The sequence below is a fragment of the Oxyura jamaicensis genome, chromosome 8 (genome assembly GCF_011077185.1).
Source record: "Oxyura jamaicensis isolate SHBP4307 breed ruddy duck chromosome 8, BPBGC_Ojam_1.0, whole genome shotgun sequence".
Lineage (NCBI taxonomy): Eukaryota > Metazoa > Chordata > Aves > Anseriformes > Anatidae > Oxyura > Oxyura jamaicensis.
In genome coordinates, this window is record NC_048900.1 from 25,278,969 (window position 1) to 25,304,039 (window position 25,071).

The 25,071-nt window shown below is 42.6% G+C and overlaps 1 protein-coding gene across 1 annotated transcript in view; it reads right to left on the reverse strand.

The window, feature by feature from the left end:
* Positions 1 to 21,099, reverse strand: part of FAF1 (Fas associated factor 1) — a 162,656-nt gene extending 141,557 nt beyond the window's left edge. Inside the window, exons 1-2 of the mRNA XM_035332623.1 lie at positions 20,769 to 21,099; positions 5,970 to 6,038 (exon numbers count right to left, since the gene is read on the reverse strand). Of these exons, the coding sequence (XP_035188514.1) occupies positions 5,970 to 6,038; positions 20,769 to 20,813 (114 nt within the window). The 5' untranslated portion in view covers positions 20,814 to 21,099. The remainder of the gene's footprint in view (positions 1 to 5,969; positions 6,039 to 20,768) is intronic.
* Between the last annotated feature and the right edge of the window lie 3,972 nt (positions 21,100 to 25,071).

The following is a 25,071-nucleotide window of genomic DNA, read 5'->3' on the forward strand; positions in this document are numbered from 1 at the left end:
GTGTGTGTGTGTGTGTGTGTGTGTGTGTGTGTGTGTGTGTTTTTCCCCTTAATAGATGACTCTGCATACCACTATATGGAAAACCATACTGTGCTTACAACTACCTATAGACCTGCACATTCCATAGGGTCTTCAGTGTAGAAAACATACAAGACATAAATATATGAGGTACATAAAAAGGAAATGTTTGTTTTATTCGAGATGAAGGCATTCAAAAGTAAAAAAAAAAAAAAAAAAGATTTAATATTCATAGTTTAAGAAGAGCTAGTCTTCTTTGCTACCACCCAGCTGCCCCAAACTTGCATATAAAATACGCAGCATGCATCTGAGCTAACTCAACGATACAGAAATGTCACTTTGGGAGCTGCAAAACAGCTGTCAATACAGAGAATGAGAAATCAGAGGATTTTTTGCAAGCAGGAATCCTGATTTAACAGAAAACACATTAATGACTTCCAAAAGAAACCTCTGTGGGCCTTTGTAAAATAGAGTTCACATGGAATTTAATTGTTTCCTGCTACAAGAGGTTAATGCTGCAGTTGGACACACAAGAAACTTGCAACTCCTGTATTTCCTGGAGAACAGGCACCGTGCCCGCAGCACGCCTGCACCAGCGAGAAGCCCATCCACCACCATGCCTTGTCATTACAGCTCTGAGCTTCCTTCTTCCTCAGCTCTGCTGGCAGCAGGGTTTTCAATGCTATCTGGGCAGTCACTTGACAGGACATTCATGCAGAAGGGAAAGAAAAAAGAAAAATAAAGACAGGGGGAGAATACAAACCTCTAGTTCCCATAGGCGGACACAACTGTTCATTTGACCCCAGGGAGAATGCTCTTAATGCACAGATGTCTGTGCTCCTAACAGGCAAAACCCTTCAGATCCAGTCCTAACGAGAGCAAACCATAAACTTCACCAACCCCATACGAAGTGCTGTCAAATGTGTGCCATATTCAGTATGCAAGTCTGAAGTAAAGAAAACAGCAGGTCAAGAATACCATGCAGAAGGTGATGAACCACCAAACACCGCATGTAGTCTTGGTTCTGCAGGCACTGAAATACTGAAACACTTAAAACGAAACGGGAGCTGCTAAGCACATGACAGTATCATCCCCCATTTCAGGAAGAGAAACAGCCTCGTGCCAAGTAAATTAATCATCTGGGTTCTGGGGGAGACTAATTCAAAACAGTTTAAAAAAAAAAAAAAAAAAAAAACAAACAAACACACAACGAGGTAACTCAAGGCTTCTCCAGGGCTAATCAGTTGGGGAAAAAAGATAAAAGTAATCATTAGTGTTTTAGTTCTTCCCAGCTTGTACTGTGATTTATTTACTGCGCATTGTAAGAAAAAGAACTAAGGAAATGGTTAGAAAGTAAAAGATACAAATAATGGATGGTTACTAACTGTCAAGAGGCAACGGACCATTTTCTGCCTAGGAATTTCATCTAAAATGGCACTCCCAACAGAAATTAAAAAGAAAAATTGTAAAGCCCTCACTCACTCTTCTCAGTTCAAGTTTTTTTTTCCTCTCTTTTTTTTTAATAAATAAACTTATTTACTTCTATGTGATGTTGTCTTTTGGAAAGAAATATAAGCATATACATGTAAAAAAAATGGATACTTATATTAAAAGCCCTGACAAATAATAATGATTTAGGAGGTTTTAAAAAGTGAACTAAAAAAACCCTAATCATCTGTACAAGTTATCCATCAAAAATAAAAAATCTATAGTTGAGTGTGGAAGCTTTATAAAGACAGATCTTCAAAATGTACAAATTTTCTCCTTCCAAGGTATAGAAATGCTTTTTGTTAGCTGATTCGTGGAAGCTCTGTATGAGAGAAACTGCAAGTCATTTCCAGGTGCACTCAGCTGCTGGCTTCACTGCAATCACACTGTGCTTTGAGCATGGAATAACAAAGCCAAGTATAGCAGGAAGGCACTAAGGGCATTTCTAGAGTCTAGGTCAAAAATAAAAACCAGAGATTAAGATTTTTTTTTTTAGTTACATACAACGTTTACAGGGGAGTGAACATGGGATAACCCCACCTTTATTTTGATGAAAATCATTGTCCTCTTAAAGTGATATGCTAAGCAGTACCTAGTATCACCACATCTACTGGAAAAGACTGAAATAAAAACAACTTTAAACTAGTGACCTCTAAATGAGTAACAGGAATGGTCATCGTGGAAAAAGTAGAAAATTTAGTATGTTGAATCCAGTTTTTTATTCAAAAATCCTGTTCTGACTACCAGTAGAGAATATAAAGTCTTGCTACATGTGAAGGATTTGTGTTTTTCATTAAATTGGTGAAAGGTACAGATTAGGTTTATTCACAGATGCTGGCATTTGTTATCAGGAGAACAGAATTATCACACATGTAACAACCTCATGTGCATGAAGGCCATATCACATAGAGCCAAGACGCAGATTACAAATTACTGCACTAATAGGTCACTTCCTTCAAACATAGACCATCATCAGAAACACTTCCAAAGACACATACTTGGGATTTTTCATACTTTTATTTTATTGTCTTTACACAAAGTTTAAAATACATTTATATTGTCATTCTTACCTTCAAATGCCAAAACAGAAGACCATAGTTTGAATGAACAAGCTATAAAACCATCAAATTTTATAGCACGCAAATTCCTAACTCTTACTTCTTCAGATGTTAAAAGTAATTGTAAATTGATAGATGTCAAAGAAACAACACTCAGGAAATAACATATTAGCAATCCCAGCAGGCTTAAGAGTTGCTGGATCCACTTACTGAAAAATAGTTTCACAGAGATGAAGATTAAAGAGACCACTGTATTATCTATGTTAATCTTACAGATTTTCAGTGACACTGAGAACTTTTTACTTCTTGGCCTTAAAAAAGGACAGAAATTAGGTTACTGTGTTCCAATACACACAAAAAAATTAAGCTGCCTCGTGCAGCAGAACGCCACAAAGGCCAAGTCACATGCAACAGTAGGAAACTTATTACTGGTAAGATTGCTACGACTCATGATCCCACCAGGCAATTCATGTGTTGTTACTGTATGTGAATTCCTCTGCAGCATTCGCATGATCAACTTGATTTTCAGCACTTGAACAAAGCCAACACATCACTCATGAATGACGGTTTCCTATATCCCTTCAAACAACTACAAACATGATTTGACCGTTGTAAAAACACATACAGCTCAGGTTTAAATCCAAGTTGTTTGGTTCTAGGTGGAAGATAAGATAATGGTTGTTTATATTGTCTGTAAGTATCCCATATAGAGGAAGAGACTTGAAGACTTCTAAGGGTGTGGGGATTGAAATGGGATTTTTAAAAGTTCAAAAATAGAAAGCTGATGTTTCCATCCTAAACTACAAAGAAAAAAGAATTCAGATGCATTCTTTTTCTTTTTTTTTTTTTTTTTAAAGGTGGCTATTAGAACAACTAAACCAAGAAAGGAGTTCCTTAGGCAATATTTGTTTTTGTTTACAAGTAAGACCTCATGTCCAAAAAATGAAAAACACAGCAACATTCACTCAAGTAACAGGAAAGGCGTACGTGGCATTTTAACACTTGATGCTAAAATCTACTAACAAAACCAGGGAAAAAAAAAAAAGCATGAAGAAGTGAAGCAATAGGAATACAGTGCAAAACTGTTTGTTGCATACACATTTTTAAAAAAATCATTTGAGATGAAAACCTCCAAGACCTTTTAGTTCAATCAAAAACAAAGCCTTCCCTCCTCCCCCACTTCTTGGGGCTGATTCTGTACTTGACTACTGAATCACCAGGGACACACGGACACACAACTAAAGACCTGTGCAATAAGCCTCTCTCAAAAAAAAAAAAAAAAAAAAAGCTCACATATCAGGAAAAAAATAAGGTTTTATTCTACAACTTCAATTTTAAAATACAAAATCCCCATGTTTCTCTTAAGTCCTGAACCTTTTCTCATGTGCCATTTTGATTTTTGAAATGCTAAAACCCCTTGCCTAACAATGAGATGATTAATTTTCTCTCAAGCTAGAAACTCTTTTTCTTCTTACATTCTGCCTTCGTATTTGTCTCCTCTCCTGTTTCCACACTCTTCTGAATAATTTAGTTTCCAATCCTTTTTACAGGAAGGTTGCTCTTAATAAAATAAAGAGCCAGTGTCCTTCTAATGAGTCTTAGGGCATCTTCGTCACTTTTATTCATCCTAATTGGTTTATTTTTCTTCCACGACTTACTATTTCATAGACACTTTCCTGACGTACCTCTTACATCCCTAATTTTCTTTTCTCTCTTACTTTCCATATGCCTTTTTTAAGCTTGCATTTTTGGGTCATTACTTACTTTTCCCACTGTGTTCTACTTCTAGATCATTTAATCATTACTAATAAAATGAAACAAGGAAAGGCATTCTCATAGCTGTGAGTACTCCACTTCCTTTCTGCTCATTCTGCAGTCTCAAAAGAAAATAAATAAATAAATAAAAACAAATCCACTTAGTTGTTTTTAACATTTTTCCTCATAACTCTCTTTTTCAACATCACCTGTGAGCATTTACTAAATGTTAAGCATACACTTTAGAAAAGCCTCAGAATCATATTCAGCTGATTTAATGCATCATATTGAGAACCTTAAGACCTAGAGAGAATGCATAAGGCATTCTTTGCCTTCTCATAACAAACACTAACTTTTAAAACAGCCCCCACCACAACACAGCAAACTGCTGTGGCAAAGGATGTTTTTAACAGTACCACTCTGCCAACACACATTTGGGTTTTCCTGTTTAAAGACATGTACATGACAGGTACACCCTTTTGCACATCGTTTTCTCATTCCTGCTTATATTCTGACACATTGCAAATAAAGACTTGGTATACTTCGGCCAATACTAACTTTAAACGTAAAGCTTCAAGTGATTGGGGTACAGAGAGTTTGATTATAATAGGTTACAACATTACATGTCATGTTAATCACTGTGCTTCAAAAGAAATACAACATTCATCCTAGCAAACGCTGCTTAAAACTTCACCATCCTTGTGACACTTAGTTTGTAACCATTAAAACATGGAGAATACTCTGAACAATGTTTTGGAAGCACAATGTGGCAGACAGTTGAAAGTGTATCCAAAGTCAGTTTCAGATAAGCTAATTTATTCATTTTTAAAGCAAATTTCTGATCATTCGGATTGATGCTCAGGTCACTCGTTTGGAAAAGGAAAAAAGAAGAAATCCAAGGTATTGCAGTTTAAAGGCAGATCACTTTGTTCTAGTTTATATTTTTACTCCTTAAGAAAATGAATTAATAGTTTATTTATGCTGACAATCATGCTGATAACTCTCTACGTGGGAAAATAGTTTACCTTAAAATACATAAACCTGTTTTATTTGTTTTATTGTTTTCCCCATAATTCTCTGCACACTGAGCCTTGTTACAAACAAGACAATAGTATTTTTAGGATGAGCTTGCTGTTTATTCTGTTTGCGTCTGGATAATACCAAATCTAAATCAAGTACTGCCTTAATCTGAATTCTGCATGTCAATTAGCAATAGAGGAGCCAGTATCTCATTTTCAAATTTAAAACACATTAAGAATTGGAGAAGTTGTTATTTCTTCCACAGGCACTTAAATTCTCAAAAACCTTGTGTGCGTATGCAAGGTGTCTTCCAAAAATGCTGCCTTACTTACACTACTTAGAAAATTAAGCATAGGACTAAACAAACAGGAAACTAAATACGATGTGAAACGCTGATTCAGAGAAAGAAAAAGAAACGAAAGTGGCATGAAGACAATCAAAGTATATCAGGGTATACGCAACTCAGTATTTTGTTACCTGACAATGAGGCTTTAGCAGACCAGACAGAGTCTGCACATAATTTGCTTGCCCCAACCATAAGAAACATGCAGATTTGAAATAAAGATAATAGCTGTCTCAGCAAGATGGCACATCAGTGTTGATCTAAAGTCATTTTCTTAAAATACTTACCACTAAATCCCAGTTATTTTGTTCAAGCAAAGTTATAGCTTCATCGATATTTTCTATACCAGTACATGCCTAAAAGAAAAAGAAATAGTAAACTGAATTAAAAGCATTGATCAAAATATTAATACTTATAAATTAATTGATTACAGCAGAAAGACAGGAAATGTATAGATCTTTAATTTCTGTTAGGAGAGGATAATGCAAAAATCAGATTTCAAGTTTCAAACATCCGAAGGTTTAGATACAGCTCCTTCTGCCACCAGGAGATTCTCTGAACCTTGAGCAAGCCACAAGCAGAAGCAAGAAGTAGCTGTTTGTAAATTAGGACAACAGTGCCGTCTCATAAAGGTGCTTTGAGATTTCTAGGTTCAAAACTCTGAAATCCTCATATTACTTTAAAAGAACCCCAAAAATACTTATTTTGAGTTTGAACAGGTTTTTGTCTAAAACCAAACCCTACAGTTTCCACCATCGGCTGATACCCCTACGCACTGCGGGTGTTACACAGTGGAGAAGAAGGTGGCAAGTGTGACTTTCTGATCAATCCAAGTGCAAATGAACGCCCTTGTGAAACTATTTAAAATGAAGACTATATAATGGAGCATTTAAAGTGTTCTCTTTCAGATAAAAAGCTTACATATCATTCTAGCCCTATATGCTGGCTAGAATAGTAGTTCAAGAAATGCAATACAACAAGATTTTTAAAGTAGTGGTAACTTCCATCAAAATGCTACTGCAAAATGAGTTTAATTTTGAATGCAAGAGAGCACCTTGCTCAGTGAAAACCTTGGTCCAGCACCCTCTTTTTTTGATCTCAATACCTTTCCAACTATTCAACAGACAGAGTGCTGCTATTCATTCTGCCACGTAGTTGCTATCATTCACACTGAATGGTATCAGATGAAATTCATCAGATGGAAAAAAAGGACACAGTTACACTTCTTTCTGGAATTTATCTTTCATCATAATCAAAGCTATGCTCAGCATTCAAGCACACAGATGAGTTAAAGCTTTTACAAGATCTGAAGCATATTAGCGTCCTTCTGCTCCACCACACAGTTGAATAAAAATACATTCATATCACTAAGTTTTATGTAAGCTACATTAAAAACATCCAACGTTTTAATAGCCCTAGGACGGAGTTAGATAGCAGCAGCAAACAAATCAGTCTCCCATCAGACTCCCATCAGAGATGGGAGCACAGAAGAAAACTATTTTCTCCCCCTCCCTCACATGACATACAAAGCCATCAGGTCATACATTTTCCATGCTCAGGCTTGAGTTTTCTCTCAGTTCACAACAACAATTGCATGACATAAAAAGACAAATAACAAAAAAAAAAAAGAAAAAAAAAAGTTTTGCTGAAGTGCCAGTCTGAGGTTCCATTTACAGCAAAGAGAAATACCCTTAAAATCTGGCTGGTTTAGAAACCAAAAGCCACTATTTGCGATTTATCAGCCCTGTAAACCCTACATGACTTTTCAAAGAATTAAGCTATTCCAACCACCATGTCTCCATGTTTACAGGTGTCAAAAAAAGATAAAACAATTTTTAATAAGCAAGGAGAGCAGTTTCGTGGAACACCCTTGTACCATTTTTACAATCACTTTTGGTTTTAGAACTGCTCAAAATCAGTTAAGATTTCACTTTCCAGATTAACTAATTTTGCTGGTTGTCAATAGAAAAGAATACAAACATTTCTGAATGACTATGGATGAATGAACGCTACTCAACGTAACCACAAAACCAAGGCTTTAAGATCTTCCTTAACATGCATTAATGTCACATTCACAGCAGACTGTGACTTCAGAATAACATTTCAACATGAAGAAGAATTGAATCAGACGCTACAAACTCTCACATACAAATTTCTGCCTCAAGTCATGTTCCACCACTGGTCTAAACACCCATAAAACAATCAAAAAAAAAGTTTTTTCCTGCATTATAAACTCAAGAAAATCATCTGGTTTGCACCTCATTTGTTTTCCCTAAGGAAGCAGCACACAAAGCAAGTCCTTGCTGACAACCATGTCACCAAGGACTTCCAGAGGGGCGATCGGTCCCAGCACAACCTGCCCTACCCTTGCTTTTGTTTTCTTTGGGAAGATAACACAGGAAACCATGAAGTTCTGTGAGCAACAAAACTAAAAGTCTTGCTCCTTCTGGGTTTGTGTCTGATCCCTAATTGCAAATGCTGATTTAGGCTTCTCCTGTGCCTGGCATACTTATAAAGTCTTGTTCTTATGGTCTTCTTTCCAGGCTGTCTGGCTCTAATTTAACGAAATTTGGAAGAATTTCACTGGGAGGAGTACCTGGGTTCAAAAGTTACTTGTGGGGACACCTGGGTACCATCTTGCTATATGCCTTACTTCTTTAGGAAGCCAGACGAAGAATCCCAGGGCTTACTTCTTTACAATACATAAGGAAAGCGTGGGTTTTGCTTTCCTATGCCTTTCATTCTACCCAAGGGGGAATGAAAATGAAAATGAACAGCAACAAGAAGAAAACCTTCAAAATATAGGAAAACATATGGGCTCTGAAGAAGCAAAACCACATCTTTGTTATTAAGCAAAGTGATGCTGAGAATTCTGTTTTGATTCAGTTTACCTGATTTTTAATTCAGATTTATTTTCATCAGAGACCTATTTAACAGAAAACATTAAATATTTCAGAAGAAAATTCCTACTAGTAAAGTACTAAATCTTGATTAAAGCAACAGCAAGAACATCATTCAAGTAGAGTTTAAAACTTAAACTACTAGAATAAAGGTAAAACCTCCAAGGTTTTGCAAACCTTTACACACCAAAAAGAAAACAAGGAATTTATCTGAAGGACAAAGGGGATGGAAAAGTTTAAACGATGCTTTCTCCTCCTCTCCGAATTCCCTCTCTACCTAGGATAGCATTGTTACCCTTCACAGCAGCGACAGCACTTCTCTAGAGACTGAGAGTCTCTTCAGGGATTTTTCAGAGGAAAATGAGTATGACAATGAATAAACTTGGTTTGCACTGAACGCACAAGCACAGACTCTGAAGATAACACTAGCGAATGTTATGGTAACTTTCTTAGTGTCCTGCTTTTCCACACCAGGTATGTGTTTCTACCATCCAGATTTAGATTTGCATACAGTAACGTTTCACAGCTCTTCTCAAAATGTTTGTCAGGTAGTTTCACAGCTTAACCATCACCTTAGTTACTGACAGGGAGCTTATCGCTAGGGCAAGATTTCACAACTATCCATTAGGGGGCCGATTTTTAAATTTAAAGCAACCTTAATTACCATTAAAAAGTAAAGCAGCTATCAAGGACATAATTCAACAGGAGAAAATTTGCAGGGCAGGCAGACTTGCAGGCACCCAAGACAAACCTAGGAGGTGCTTACAGAATGTAATGTATGATAGAAGACTTGCTCTTCCAAAGCCCTTGCAGGGCGGCCTGACCTTGGCAGGCATAACAGCTGGATCTGGGTTTTGAGCCCCTCTGTGACCCCCCATCTCACCAGCGAAGGCTTTAGCCTACCTCCACATCACAGGAAAGCAGCTGACTTCCCCATCTGGCAGCAGCTGCTGCTGAAAATGCTCCTCCTGCACCTGCTGCAGAGATCCAGGCAGTTGTTGCACGGCGAGGCGGAGGAGACAACTGCTGCTCCCAACACAGAGAGCCGGGCTGTTACTTCTGCAGCCGCTGGGCGAGCAGCAAGCAGCTGCTGCTGACTCAAAGACAGAGCCGGGCTACTGTTGCCCTGACAGGCAGCGGGTGGCATCTGTTGCACAGAAGCCGGGAGCAAATGGTATCTGGCAGCCAGGCACAATTCACTGCTCTCAGCTCACCTGTGACCCCTTCCCCTCCTTGCCAAGGCACAATGCAGCAGTCAAAAGTATCCAGACAGCCAGGTTGAGCCAAACAGCCCGCAGCTAGATAGCAGTGACTCACAGGTCTGCCTCTCTCAACATTTCTGCTGAGCAATTCTGTATTTCCTTTGGCTACCAACAGTAACTATGTTTTTTTCCCCACAAAGGAACCACCTCTGACCCAACCCAGCCTAGGCTTTAGCCTCGAACATTTCACACCACCGGTTCAGAGCCATTAAAATCAGACAGACGGATGGCAGTGAATTACACGGAGCATCATTCTCTCCTCTAAAAGTTAGCTAGAAAAAAAAATAAAATTCACTTTGAGCCCAGCTAATCTCCACACACACTCTGCCACCTACATCCTCAGCAGGAGCTCCTGCGCTAACCCAGGGCAGGTGCAAACACAGGTACCAAGCTCTGCCCACATAACAAAAAGGATTACATTGGAGCCACAGCTCCAAGTACCCCACACAGCAACAGGCTCAGACAACTGATCCGCAGGGCAGCCTCACCAGTTGTCAGCTACAGACTTTCTCCTCTCACTAACATCACACCCATCTGTCTCAGAGCAAGGCTAAGCTACCATGATTCAGTCCAATGCCCGGCCCTCAGATACTGGAACAGCTGATACAGACTCTCCTGTGCTGGACAAAACAGGGGAAGAGAGCTTTCTGTCATCAGCACTTCGTTGCAGCTGTAGCTCAGTCCATCTTTTCACTATTCATACAAAACTATGATATCCAGAGAAACAACCATGTTAAGGTACAACAAGATTCAATGGGCAGTATCACCTGGGAAGAAAACCTCCCACCCTTTGGCATCTCCTACAAAAGGCCAGGAAGGCAGCACAATTCATCTCCATCAGTGCACGGACAGCACCCCAGGGAACATTTCCTTTCAGAAGTATCCAACGTTTTGTTATTATTAGATTTATTAGCAATACAACGGGAGCTCTCTCTATTTCATAAAGATATATGAGTTTTTATAGAGAAATCAAAACCACTGGCAAGGAGCAAATACTGTTAAAGTCAATCAGCTGTCCCCTCAGTACATTACTCCTCAGGAGATGAGATGGACTAGGAGCACAAACAACTCTTTTCAAGGACAGGCCACGAATCTGCCCAGGAGAGCAGAGTTCTCAGGGGCCTCTCCAACACAGTATCTGCTAGACTTCTGCCCAAACCCATAAAGCTTCAGGACAGAAATTCACCTATGGCATAACCAGTGAGAGAGAAACTTCTCTTGAAAATTCACACAGGCGCTGTCACAGTGGTAATTACAGCAAAGCAACTGAATCAACACAGCACGCGTCCCTAAAACAGGTGAGACTAAACCAATATGCTCAGCCAAGCAAGTAAAGGCTTTAGTGCCATAATACCAGATCCAGGCTCCACGTGTAACGCCCCTCCGGCCTTTAAAGAGATTCAGCCACACACCACAGAGAGGTTTTGGTACTTGGGTACCTCTCACCCCACGGCCCCACCAGCCTCAAGCCCAACTCCCCAGGCTGCCACTCCAAAACCCACGAGCCCCTCCGCAGCATCCCCCGTCGTTCTAACCTCACAACAACCCTACCGAAGTGAGGCTGCTCTTACTATGAGTCACCTGTGGTTATTAAATCAACTTTTACTTCTTTCTGGTTTAGACAAACATTTATAAAACATCCAGGCATATCGACCGAGACAAAAACTGAAAGGTCACCTACTACAAGTATCGAAATGAAGAGATGAGAATGCTTCTCTGCTTTTACATACCTCTGGAGACCATCTGGTAAAAATTAAGCAGATTTGCCAGCTGTTCATTTAACAAAAGCAAACTAATACACTTACCAGTATCAGAAGTCTAGAAAGGGTCTAGGCACACACACTGGGCTGAAGTTTTGCCCAATGCATTCCTGCTCATACCCTCACCTGCTCACAAGGTTCCTCCTTGTACTGTTTGAGCACCATGGTAAACAAAACCCTAAAGCAAGGGATCACTAGCCCCTTTCTACAGGAGGAATGGGGGGGGGGGGGGGGGGGGAATGTATTTCTGAAGGTCACACAAGTCTTTTCCACCTATTGGTTACCAAGCAGGCAAGAGTGAACTTTGCCCACGCTCTGAGATGACTGCAAGCCTTCTGAACAAAGCGAGCAGGGTACAAAGTCTGAGCTGGTAGTGTGAAGCTCCAACCACTTCTGAGCAGAACTTGGCACCACGCTAACCACTTTCAAATGGTCTCCAGCAGGCTCTGAGCACTCTGGAGACTCTGGAACAAATTCTGCTTCCAGAATACCATGAAGGCACATCCTGAAGAAGACCACGAGCTGAGCCAAGACATGAACCCCAGTCCCCCAAGCCCCATGCTAACAGTGCAGCATTTAAGCCACATGTTCTCTGCACTACGCACAAAGCGCAGGGCTCAAACTGAATTAAAAACCAAACCAAACCAAAAGTCAGTACCCGTTAATTAGCGCTCTGGACTACTAAACCCAGCTGTCTTTTCTGAGGACTAAAGACAGCCTCTATTCTCTTCAACTACTATCCAACTACAAACTGCTTTAGTTTGGATTATCACAAGTTTTCTGTGCTTGCTTAACCTGCAAAAGCATCTCGGTGAAGGTAAAAAGCCCACGATTTCCTGACTCACAGTAATTTTGCTCTTACAGTGCATTGTCCATTAGCACATAATAAAACAGATAAATGGGGCAGACACTCTGGGTTACTGGATAGTTGCAATCATCTCTTTTTTCCTCCTTGCCTCAAAGGAGCAGAACCTCAAAAGCAATTAAAGAATAAATAAAACCCATTTTCTAGATAAACACAAAGAAAGAACACTAACTCCTATGTATATATATTTTTAAAAAAAGCTTTACTCAAATTTTCTTTTTTTTTTTTTTGTATGGGACTACAAGGAATGGACATGTTTATCACTGTATCCAAAATAGGAAAATAGAAGAACATTCAAATCCTAGCAAAGCACATGTCATACTACAATGCAAGCCAACAAAGATCATGAAAAAAACATTTCTCTAAAGATGTAAAAATTACATAAGCTTTTAAAAGCATCAGGACAGGGAAGCCTGCCAGCAGGTCACTGGGATCAAAGGATGAAGATACTAAAGTATACAAGGAAGGTAAGGACATATTGGAAAAGCTAAATGAATTCTGTCTGCTCATATTCACTGAAGAGAAACCTGGGGACCATCCTGCAACAAAGCTTCTCTTTACAGAGAACTTTCACTCTGAAGTATCAGTAGAGACATACAGTACAACTGGCCAAGACCAGAGAACAGTCCCAAAATTTTAAAGTAACTTATGAATACGAATTTATTTATAGCAGATTTTCTTTTAATTAAATCAGCTTTAAATGCTAAATCAACCCTCCATTCCTGAAGTGTGGACATCAGATTTCTGGTGAATATTATTGAGGGGGGGGACGGGGACCAGAAAAGGTTAAGATTTTTACTGTTCAGACAACTTTGCCTTCTGTACCATGAGGAACAGTAGAGACTCCAGTAAAGTATGCAGAAGAGAATTTGTACATACATGAATATATATAATGACATACCAAGGAAAAGCGAACACAACTTCTATAGAGCAAACTCACGTATCAAAACTGCTCAGAGGTCTCTAAAGAACTCAGTCAGTTGAAGAACTCAGTGCTAACTCAAACTGACACAGTTTATTTCCAGAAGTCTTATAACAAATTCCCTCATCAAGCTCTTAGATTGCTGACTTTCAGAAACGAGGATGGAGTAAATCCATTCAAATCCCGTTTCTTACAGCTCTTTCCTACGGATCAGCCACCAGCCACTGCTGCAGATAAGACATTCGGCAAGCCGGGTCTTCGATCCGAGCTGATACGGCACCTTTGATATTTGCTCACACAAACAACCTGACCTTTAAAGAAAAAAATAGAGATGACTCAGTTTCAGAGTTCTTGTCATTACAAATTGTTTCCTGCAATAGGTAAAATGTGAAACCTATACAAAATACCTCGGAGGGGCTGCCGTACCCTGTTCTGGTTTCAAAATGTCTTCAGAACTACAGTTTTATTGAAGTACCTTTTGAAAGCATACCTACTCCCACAGAGCAAAGACCTGCTCAACCAGTTAGACATAGAGGACCAGTATAGGACTGCTTTGATAGACCAAATAACATCTAATCCATACACTAGGGCCTTGGTTTCCTCTTTGAGTTGTTTTTAACAATTGCATATTATCTAGTCAACTCTAAAAAATGGGCTTAATTAGTAGCTATCAATCCAGCCAGTAAGCATGTCGTTCCCTTTCATCCTAATGACGAGGGACAAATAAAATATTAGGTGTTTACCCAGGCAGCTACTAGTTCCTACAGCAGTTACAAGAAAGGACTCGCCTAATGGCTGCCCCACAAACGCAAAAACACAGCCACTTACTAGAAAAATAGGAAATTCTATCCAAAAACACCATATAGAGTTCCTTTAATAATTAACTCATGTTCCTAGGAGGAAAAAACATGAAAACCAGGCATGCAATGGGAGCTGAACCATGAGAACTGACCAAAAAGAGGGGGAAACATTACTTTTTCAGAATTTCCACACCAATGCGATATTCTTAAGATAGGAGATTGTACACCCCCTTCCACACAAAAACATCGACTCAACACGTGTTTACTGTAAGTCATCCTTGTGTACCAAGAAATACTAGCCACGCGTTTTATTTTTATTTGCCAAAAAAAAAAAAAAAAAACTCATTTTCTTTCAATGAAAGCACATTCCTAGGAGTAGATATAATTGATAATTTCCTTATTATATCTCCTATTAGTTATGACATTTGAAAAAGGATCCTACAGCTATCACCTCTCGCTCTGTTTCAGTGACCTACTAACCCAAATACCTACATGAATAGGCTGATGGAAACAGTGACATGACTATGATGTGAACTCTTTTCAAGGTAGTTGAATGAAAAGAACTGCATAAACCTCTTTCTAAAGATGAATCAGTGCTCCAGTGGTAAATTATTTAGGTTCTGACAGCAAGGCTGTAATGTACACAAATCATAGTATCCTTTCCTCCCCATAAATGTCAGAGTATTTCTAATTAAATATCTGTCCTCATGTAAGAGAAATCAGCAGGCTTTTCCATGAACAGCTATCGGTGGAAATATCTGAGTTACCATCTTTCTAAATGTAATCTTTCTTACTCCCATTTCTTATTTGTGGCTCTGGAATCCACTTCACCTCCTGTTTAAAGGCCAGAGAGCTGACAAGTAAAGCAAACTAGGAACAAAGCTTTGGCCTTACGGCTGATTCTGGAAGTATCTAAAGAAATTAAACTGTTGAATCTTCAGAAACACACAAAGAACAAATTAATAAAAGCAATGGCCTTGGTAGCAGACAATGACAATCACAGTAACCAAACTAAAATGCAGTAAACACGCAGCATGCTTTCATCATGTCTCTTGACCCTAAGGCCACTTAGAGCAAACAAAACCAAATGTGTTGCAAACCAAGAGGTCCAACTACTGGTTCCAATGCTGCTACAGGCTCTGTAACACACAAAATTATAAGATATGACAAAAAACAATAAGGATTAAATGAAATAGTAATGAAGATGTAAAACGTGAGGCATCACAGGTATAAATTTCAATATGCTATGGTGTCCTAAGGTCCTCGTTTGCACACTAAACCCAGCCCTGTTGCGTTCCAGATAAAGGGATAAACCAGAAGAAACCCACCTCATTTCACAACTGAAAATAAGTCCTCACCAGTTCATGTTAGCTTTTCCCCTTCTTAAGGGCTGCAAGCTTTACTCAAGAATTAAATTAAAATTTCACTACTTCCCTAAGAAATAAAGGAAAACAACCCATTTTAAAATTTAGCTAAGGCTATACTAACATACATCCACAAAAAAAAAGTCAATGAAGCAGCACTGAGCATCATGGCACCTAACTATTAGAATCTCATGCTTTTACCTGAAGATACTCAGTATGAGGGGAAGAGGAAACAAACCTGCCTCTCCCAAACCTCGATTTCTGATGTACACAGGACTGCCTTTCCTACCAGCTTTCACAGAGAGCTGCAGAGCTCAATGCAGCAGCTGTGCTCTGGAAGTGTCTGCTGCATACAGTCCTCCAGAGTCCACATATAAGCATGAATCCTGGTAGTTTTGTGAGCGAGAGAGTGAGGTTTTAAGCTGAGCACACACAAAACCAGACCCTTGGGTGCCATGGGAGCCTTCCTGATGTTTATAGGTCTTGAAGGCCTCCATTTTTGTAAGTTAGAGGGCAACTTCCCAAATATTTCAACTTTGACTGGATGCCTCTTCAGCACCTATCATTTGTTGAGGAGCTTGTTCCAAGTGAATTTCCAAACATTTCACATAAGCCTTCAAAGAAATCAAGAATAGTCCTTTCTGTTCCAGTACCTACGTGAAAAAAAACACCACCACCTTTTCTTTTAGAAAATAATAAGGACATCAACTTTGCTACGGGCTCAAAACCCCTCAAGGAATAGGTTCCCCTTACAGAGAGCGGTTGAAATGCTCTTTCCAGCCCCCAGGATAAGTCACAGTCCAGAGCAAGAATCGAGTGTCCTGACTTGAAGCTGTTCTTGTACCCGCCTGCCTTCTTCTCCCATCAAATTTTCATACTGACATTAACCACCAAGTAACGGAAAGCAAAGCTCCCTCAGCACCCTCAAAAAAAAAAATGAATACACCCGTCAGTTCTGCACATTTACCATTAGATAGTGAAAACTGTATGTGTAACACAGATAATCTTAACCGGGGCCGAAGCAAATTGATGTTTTTCATAACCACACAAAAAAAGAACCTTCAGAAACACACCCTGTCAGTTATTGAACAGCACTGCGTTAACTTCCAAGTGATAAAGATTCTGCAGTTTCTTTAGTTTGACCATTCCAGAAGGAAATGCGTAGCTTGAATTACAGTTAAGTCTTAGAAGTACATAAACAATATAGAGAAATATAAAACCCCACAGGCTGATCTATCAATGTAACAACCAATTTGATAACTTAAAACATGGATTATCTTGCATGCTTTCTCACCTTTCTGGCAATGATGTTCTTCCTTCCCAATTCCCCCTTGCTCCTCCCCCAAACCCCTGTTTTTATGAAGGAAAACAACTGACACAAAGGTGAATCTTGAATATATATATACACACATATATACACACACACACACACATATACATACAATATATATAGAATATAGAGAGAGAGGTGAGAATCATGCCAAAGCATTCTAGTGCCTGGTATGCTTTTTTTAAGTTAATTTGAAAAAGAAAAAATAACACAACTGTTTCACAGTGAATATAGATGAAAGACATAAGAAGAAAACTATTAAATAGATACCTGTTGTTTCAGTGAAAGCAAGGAATTTTGAATTTTACCATTCCACACAGAAGTTTTCCAACCCAGAACAATCCTGAACTACTTATTTACTTGGTCAATGAAAACCGTTAATCCTTCAGCCCGCTCTACATTTAGGACTTTCTTTGAGGACCACCACATTGTATGACTGAAGTGGTCCTATACATGGGTATAATTCACCCTGACAAAAAGCTGTTTTTGTTACCTTTAGCCCCTGTCCTAAGGGAAGCTGTAAAAATTAAAATTCAGGTGCAAGAATAGGTAAGTGTCTACACCTGACACTCCTGCCAACACTCAAAAGGTGTTTTTTTTTTCATTCCTGAACAGTTCAACTGCACCAATTTAACTGAGCTCAGTGTAGCTGAAGTTCACAGTTGCAACTGAAGTTGCAACGTTTATTCCTTCTTTATAATGAAAAGTAGACTAACACACTGTGGGGAGCAATCCTCTTCGAACCCCACACCTCACAGACTATGAATGCATTTGTATCACTTGACTACCTGGGTATCCTAATGGAGACAAAAGAACATTTTGCAATTAAAAACAACAAATGGAAGAACAGAGATAAAGGGCATATAACTTCTACCTCTTTTTTATTTCTCACAGAATTTGAGGCATGCTGCAGCATCTCTCTTTTACCAATTCAAACACAGTTACCTTTTCAAAGAATACAAGCACAAGCTGTTGATTTTTTCCCTTACTGCTGTGGAATTTTTCCTACATGCCAATGACACTTTGTGGAGAAATTCTGAATTGCATTTAGTAAGACAACCAAACCTTGTTTGTCTGTTTAACTCCACTACTTAGCTACTTCCACTGAAAACCAATTAGATTACTCCTGTATTGTCTTTCCTAAATGAAGGCCTGAGATGGGTTAGACAGGTTGCTTATACAGCCTATGTGCATGTATACATGGCTTGTCCTCTCCAGGTAGCATAAAGTAATCTTATTAAAAACAGTGAAAGAAAATAATTATAAACCATACAGAACAGGCTTAAGTTTTTTAAGACACATTTGAAAAAATATTTTGGTAGATCACCTATGGCATTTTACCCTCTAGTTAAGGTATTTTGTCAAATTATTCAATGTATGTGTATACATATAAATGCTTTTAAGTATTTAAATACACTCTAGTATCTCAGAAGTAACCTGTTACGGCAACCTGAGTTAAATGGGGAAAAAAAAGCAATACAAGATCCTGCTCTAGCTGAAGCTAATGGAAGCATCCCTAATGATTTTGAAAGATATAAAATTAGCCCATGAATGCTTGCTAAAAGCATCAAACATTAGTATAATTATTACTTCATTGAAAAAAAAAATAGGGGGAAGGAAACGCCTTTGATGTTTTAAAGTTCAAAGCGCACTGCTCTATCCCTCCTAAAAGAAACTTGGGACAGGTGAGTGTGAAACGTTGATGAAGTTTCTCTCCCAGTTTCACTCAGCAAAGATCAGCTGCACAAAACCAGAGAAAATTGTTTTAAAAGTTTTCAGTATGTACACCATTCTTCAATAAGATACCTCACACAAATATAAAAGATGGCACTGTAACTCTGATAAATATATTTATTAAAAGGTACAGAAAATACAAAAGACAGAACCATGAAGAAATACTTCACACATTTTATTTTCCATTTAAAATTGTAGGGAATGAGTCGTAAATTCCATCACGTATTTAAAATACCCCAAATCCTTCACCATTTTTAACAGCTTAAACATACGTGGCCTAATAAAGACTGGCATTATCCTTTACTAATCTAAAGGCTTAGAGCATGACAATTGACATTCAGTATTTCAAAGTCAGGGAGAAGCTTGAGAATTATAAAAAAAAAAAATAAAGTGAAACAGAAAAAGTTGATGGCAGAAATAAGAGGAAAAGTAAAGGGGAAAAGGAAACAAACAAAAAAAAAAAAAAAGAGGTTTCTTCATCTTGTTTTTTACAGAAGCATTTATACAGTAAAGTACTTCCTGGCTGTCGGGTGCATTATGTCATCCTCTATCTACAAATGATCTCTGCAACTCCGCTGCCACTCTGAAGGCTTGCAATACTTACTTGTCTTCATGGTATCAAACACTGCAGTTGTTCCTATACCTTTACTAACTGGTTTCAAAATCCAAGCAGAAAAATACTGCAGAATTGCAAAATAACATCACCACTGAAAACTTGGAAAGGAGATACAGATTGAAAACCCTATTTAAAAGTCTTATTAAATTTACCAGCCACTAACTGAATCATTGTCTTGGCTTCCAGAATGCCAACCTGTTCTAGCTAGTAACGTGGGATTCCACAGAAGTGTGTCTCCACTAGTACAGATGCAGAAACAGAGTCCCAGACTCCTTTTATGCAAGGTATTGGTAGTGGAAGAACTTTGAAATCCCATCCTTAAAATAGGGACGTTATTCCTTACACACACAAAAAAAATCTCCAAGAACAGCAAAATAAAGGACAACTATAGAAACAGTCACTGACTGTTTAAATAAATGAGTGTAACGAATTCAGGTACAAGTGAAAACATTCCCCTGTTATCAACTGGGAAACTGGGAACTCCGCACGTTACGTCAGGAAGGTATCAGACACCTTTCGCAAAAGAGGAATTATGTAATGTACACTACGGTCACACCACCTGTAATTCCAAAGAAACATCCTTGTTAAACACGCATGCACACAGAGCAGGGGGATAACTTTTCTTTTTTCTTTTTAAAACTGAATAAGCTGGTTTCCCAGCTGACTGCTGACAGGCCCTTCTTTAACAAGCGGTACGCACAGACACCGGTTTTACAGCGTGACCCAAGAATGGATCCACAACAGACCAATCATTGCAAACAGACAGAGTTTAAAGAAGATATATTGACTGAGAAAGACCATTAAAAAATATATTCAGATATAAACCGATATCTTTACAAGCTGCTTTTGGCTCTCCCACCATTACAAATTCAGGTATCTCCCACTTGTTTGCTTACTTGTTCTTGGAGATAACAAATACAGAAGGCAGGCAATATTAAGGAGCGATATAATGAAGAGATTGACCAGGCCCATGAACAAATGTCAGCCATCACTTAGAGAAAGACTTAGAAAAAGATGATTTAGGAGTTTGAAGTTAAATTACCCCCACTTTGCGGGGAAGGAGGAAGGTGACTAACTACTTGTAGGAGCATACTCTTTCTATCTACGAAAACACAGCGTTGCGTGGACTGGGGAAGGGAGAGTTTTCCATCACTGCAGCAGCCACGGGCTGGGGCAGGCTCGGAGCTGAGTGGCCGCGCTGAGGGCTGCACCTCCTCCGTCCAGCACCTCACCGGCAGGTGACTCACCCCAGCGCTGACAGGGCCGGCGGGGCGAGGAGCCGGGCGGCCTCCCCACACCTCCTCCCCCGAGCGAGGAGGGAAGGAGCGGCGCAAAAAAAAAAAAAAAAAAAAAAAAAAAAAAAAAAAAAAAAAAACCTTTTTGTTCAGAGAGAGCCGTTCAGAGGAGACATTTTGTTCGCCGCCCCTTCCCCGCCGAGCCCGAAGCAGCGGCGAGGAGGGGCCGCGGAGGGCCCAGCAAGCCACCACCGGCGAGCCCCGGGCCGGGCGGCGGCGGGGCGGCGAGGGCGCCTACCTGGAAGTCCGCCAGGATCATCTCGCGGTCCGTGTTGGACGCCATGGCGGCCGCCTGCTGCCCGGCTCCCTCCGCGCACCCGGGGCTGTGGGGCTAGGGGCTCATGGGGGCGCCGCTCGGGATCCCGCCGCGGCCCCGGGCCTGGGAGAAGAGGAAGAGGAGGAGGAGGAGAGGGAGGGAGGAAGGCAGCGGTGCCTCGCTCAGCGGCCGGCCCGCACGGCGGTAGCAGGAGGAGGAGGAGGAGGAGGAGGAGGAGGAGGAGGAGGAGGAGGAGGCAGCGGCGCCCCCCCCGCGCCTGTCGCACACTTTGCCTGTCATCGAGGTCGCAAAGCGGCGCTTTGCGGCCGCCACGTGACCGCGCTCCTGTCAAGCGCTCTGCGAGGGGAGGGGGGGGAGGAGGAGGAGGCGGGGGGGGGCGGGAGGAGGCGGCGCCTTCCCGGCCTCACGCGCGCGGCCGCCGCTGCTGCGCGGCCCCGCTGAGGGAGGAGGGCGCGGGAGCGCGCCTGGGGAGCCCGGCCCGGCCCGGCCGTCCCTAGGCCCCCGCGGAGGGCCCGGCCCGGCCCGCCGGGGCTGAGCCGTCCCCTCAGAGCCGCCGGGGGGTTGAGGGGCGGGCGGTGGCCCCGCGGGGGGAGCCGGGGGGGCTGCGCCGCCGCCTGCGGCCTAACGGGGCCCTGCGAGCCCGGGGCGCCCGAGCGGCCCTCAGGGGTCCCCGAGGCGGCCGGGCCGCGCCTCGCCCCGTGAGGTGCCCTCCGTGCCCTGCCCGGCTCCTGCAGTGGGGCGGATGGAGCTGCAGGAATGGTTTTCTACAGCCTGGAGCCGTCCAGCCACCCCCTGAGCCCTGGCGTTAAACACCAGCACGCCTTCGGGCACCGATGTGCTAATTGTCCAAAGTTTGCTAATTGCCCCAGGTTTGCTAACTGTCCCAGCCCGTATCGCCCAGCACGGGTGTCGCGGCCACCCCGGGTCACAAGCCCCTCTCCTACCAGTGAAGCTAGCAGAGCCACGCTGTGGTAATGCTGTCTTAGAATGAAGGTACTCTCCCAGTTGGAGGAATCATAGTCCTTTATTTGTTTGTTCATTTATTTATTTCTCTGTTCGCGTCGGTGAGAGCTGTTACACACGAGTTTTTCGGTCTGCGTGCTTGCTGCTGGCTAAATAAAAGGGAGAACTGCGGGGAAAAGGACGGCACCGCCGCAAGGCTCGGCAGAACCCAGCAGGGAAGAGGAGCGGGACTCAGGGAGGACGAGCAAGCGAACACCACATGCAAGCCCCGTGCAGCGAATGCAGATGTTTCACCGTACCTGCAGGACTGTCCGTCGTCCCAGGAGGAGCTCCTCTAGGTGAGGAATTGTTTAAAGCTAGTTGGTGAGCGCTGCTGGGATCTTCAGGACGTATTCGGTGTCTTTCTTGCAGCTGCATAACCATGCAGAATTTCAAGGTGGATTAAAGCCCTACTAAAACGCCACTTAGGATGCAAAGCCAGAGTATCAGATAAGTTAAATATTATATTTTTATCGTGTTCCCGCTTCAGATTATGTTGGCAAGGTTTTCCAAAAGTTTTTTTTTATTATTATTTTTTATTACTCGTCGGTGTTAGCTTAACAATTCGAGCTCCCCACCGCCGAATATAGGGATGATAAAATAAAGTAATTGCCTTCACACCTGCTTTTGTTCAGTTTGATGTTACATACAGTTCTGTAATAGGTACAAGATATGGTGCAATGCCAGTGACAGCCAAGGCTAAATTACAAACAAATCCACCCACACATTACTAGAGAGTAACTATAATAAAGGCTGAAAAGCAAGTTTTAGAAATTGGATTAAAGCCAGTTAATTCCTGGCATGGATTGAAGCTATAGGTGTGCTGTCAAGATAAGTTGCACAGTGTTCATATCTATTACGGCGATATTTTAAATAATGATATCTACATTAGATCACAACAGGAAGGATTTGATCCAGAGTGTGAAGAAAAGGTGAAAAGCTCAACGTGTCCCGCATCACAGGAAGTTCACGTGAAAGTCACAATGAAAGTTTCTATTCTTCTCACAGCTCCTCGCTCTGCTCAACCAGAGGCTGTTCCTCCGGCGAGTGTCAAGCTAGTTACAGGGGGACACTCGGGGAGCTTAGGCACTGTGGTGACAAAGTCGCCTTCCACAAGGTGTTTATGCTGCCGATTTTGGTGCCGATCGGGGCAGCTCTTTCTGTTTTACAGGGAGTATCTTTACCACCGTCGAAAGGAAATGATTATGATGAACACGCTTCTTTCTGCACAGGTTTTTGAAAGGCGTTTGAAGCCCCTACCGTGGAGGAGGTTTGACGGCATTTTCTGGCCGGGCAATTTTACTTGCAGAAGGCCTGCAGCATCCCAGCTACAGTTTACTTAATTATTTTTGCTGTGTGACGTGATTACGAGGAGATGGGGGCTTTCTTTCTAACTGTAAATAATAAGAATTAGTGGAGGACTGTTGTAAGACCCGCAGGTCCGATTCTGCAGTAAATCAGCAATAGGTAACACCATCAAAACTGGGAATTTTAGGCACCGATTAGGCACAAGATAAGTCTATAAAGAGCCGCCTGTCTGCAAACTCTAAGTTTTGCATAGTGATTCCTTCTTCGTGCAGAAAAACAATTAATATATAGGTGTTATTTATACGCATATATTTCTGGAGTTATCTTTAGGGAAAAAAAATATAATTCATATATTTGTTTACAAAACTATTTGCGCTATTACTTGTGACCTAGAATTATCGTAATAAGGCCCTTAAAAACGCTTGATTTTTGCCCTTTTTGTGGGAGTGCGGCCGGGGGCCAGCTGACACTCGGAGCACAGCTGGTTTCCCTGCTTCGCCTGGAGGCAGCTCGCTACTTTTCACGTTCCTATTCTCGCAAGCAAGAGCGGCCCGGGGAATCGACGCCGGAAAATTGCGAAGCGGCAAGCAACCGAAGGTTAAAGCCGAACCGGAGGCACAAATAATCGCTGCTGTTGACCCCCTGTCACTGCCGGGCTGCCGGTAGAGCCCCGGGGAGCGGCTGATGCCTCCAGCAGGGCGATAATCGCGACTCAGGCCCTGGACGCGCGCTGTCCCCGCGGGCTGTCAGCGGCCGGCCGAGCCCAGTGCCACGCAGCAGTGGCCACATGCAATTGTGGAAGCTGTCACGGAGCCCCCCGGGCTGCCTCACGCGTGTTCACCTCCTTGTCTACTGTTCCGTGGTGTCTCCACGGAGAGCAGCCAGGAGGATCGCCTCCACGGCGGCTCAGGTCCGTGTGTTCGCCAGGGAGCCGCGCCGCCGCCTCTTACCTCTCGCAGAGTTAACTCGTGCGGGCTTCAGCCGCCCGGGGCTCCCTGAAACTCAAAGCAATTCAGCAATTAAAGCAGCACAAGACACAAAACGCCGCTGGCCGGGACGGCACCAACAGCTCCGGACCGTACCCTCGCTGCTCCGTCCCCTTCTGAAGGCACACAGAGTCCCCCGCGTCTCCTCGGCGGCCGTGCGCGTCTCCCCCTCAAAATGGCACTTTCGAATCAATCAAGAGCACCGAAAACGCTCCTCGGGCGCCGAGACAACTTGACATTGACCCTCCTCCATCCTCGACCTTGGCCGCGGGAACAAGACCCCGGGGGTCGGGGGGGGGGGGACTCCGAGCGGGGCCGTGCCCGCGGGCAGGTGGCGGCGGGAGGCAGCGCGGCGCCTCCCGGGGCCGAACCCCCCCCCCCGTGTATTTATTTCTCTTCTCCCCCCTCCCCGGGTTTCCGTCCCCCTAGGCCTCAGCGGTGCTGCCACAAGCGACCTGCCCGCTATGGCCGCTCGGGGCCGGGAACGGCGGCGGGGCCGCGGCCGGGGCCGGGCGAGGGGCGGGCGGTGCTGGCTGCAGGCCTTCCTGCCCGGCCGGCCGCATCTCCGCAGCGCCTCCTTAAATCTCTGCCGTTAAAATGTGGGCGGGTGTTTCAACTCAAAAAGCGCTCAAATTTTTTTTCTTTTCAAAAAAAGCTGATGAGGTTAAAAAAAAAAGGGGGGGGGAGGAAAAAAAAAAAAAGAGAGAGGAGAGAGAGAGAGAGAGAGAGAGAAACCGGCTTGGTGTCCGTAGGAAACAGAAGTAGCGATTGTTTGCGCTTAAAAAAAGGGGGAGCGCGGAGCCGCGGGAGGAGGCAGCGAGCGCGGAGCGGCAAGTGCAGCGAGCGGCCGGGCAGCCCGCGGCGGAGCGGCGGCTGTCACCGGGAGCCGCGGCCGGGAGGCGGCACCGCGGGGCCGGGGAGGCGGCGGCGGGCACCGGGACGCTGCCACCGGCGCCGCCGCTGCCCCC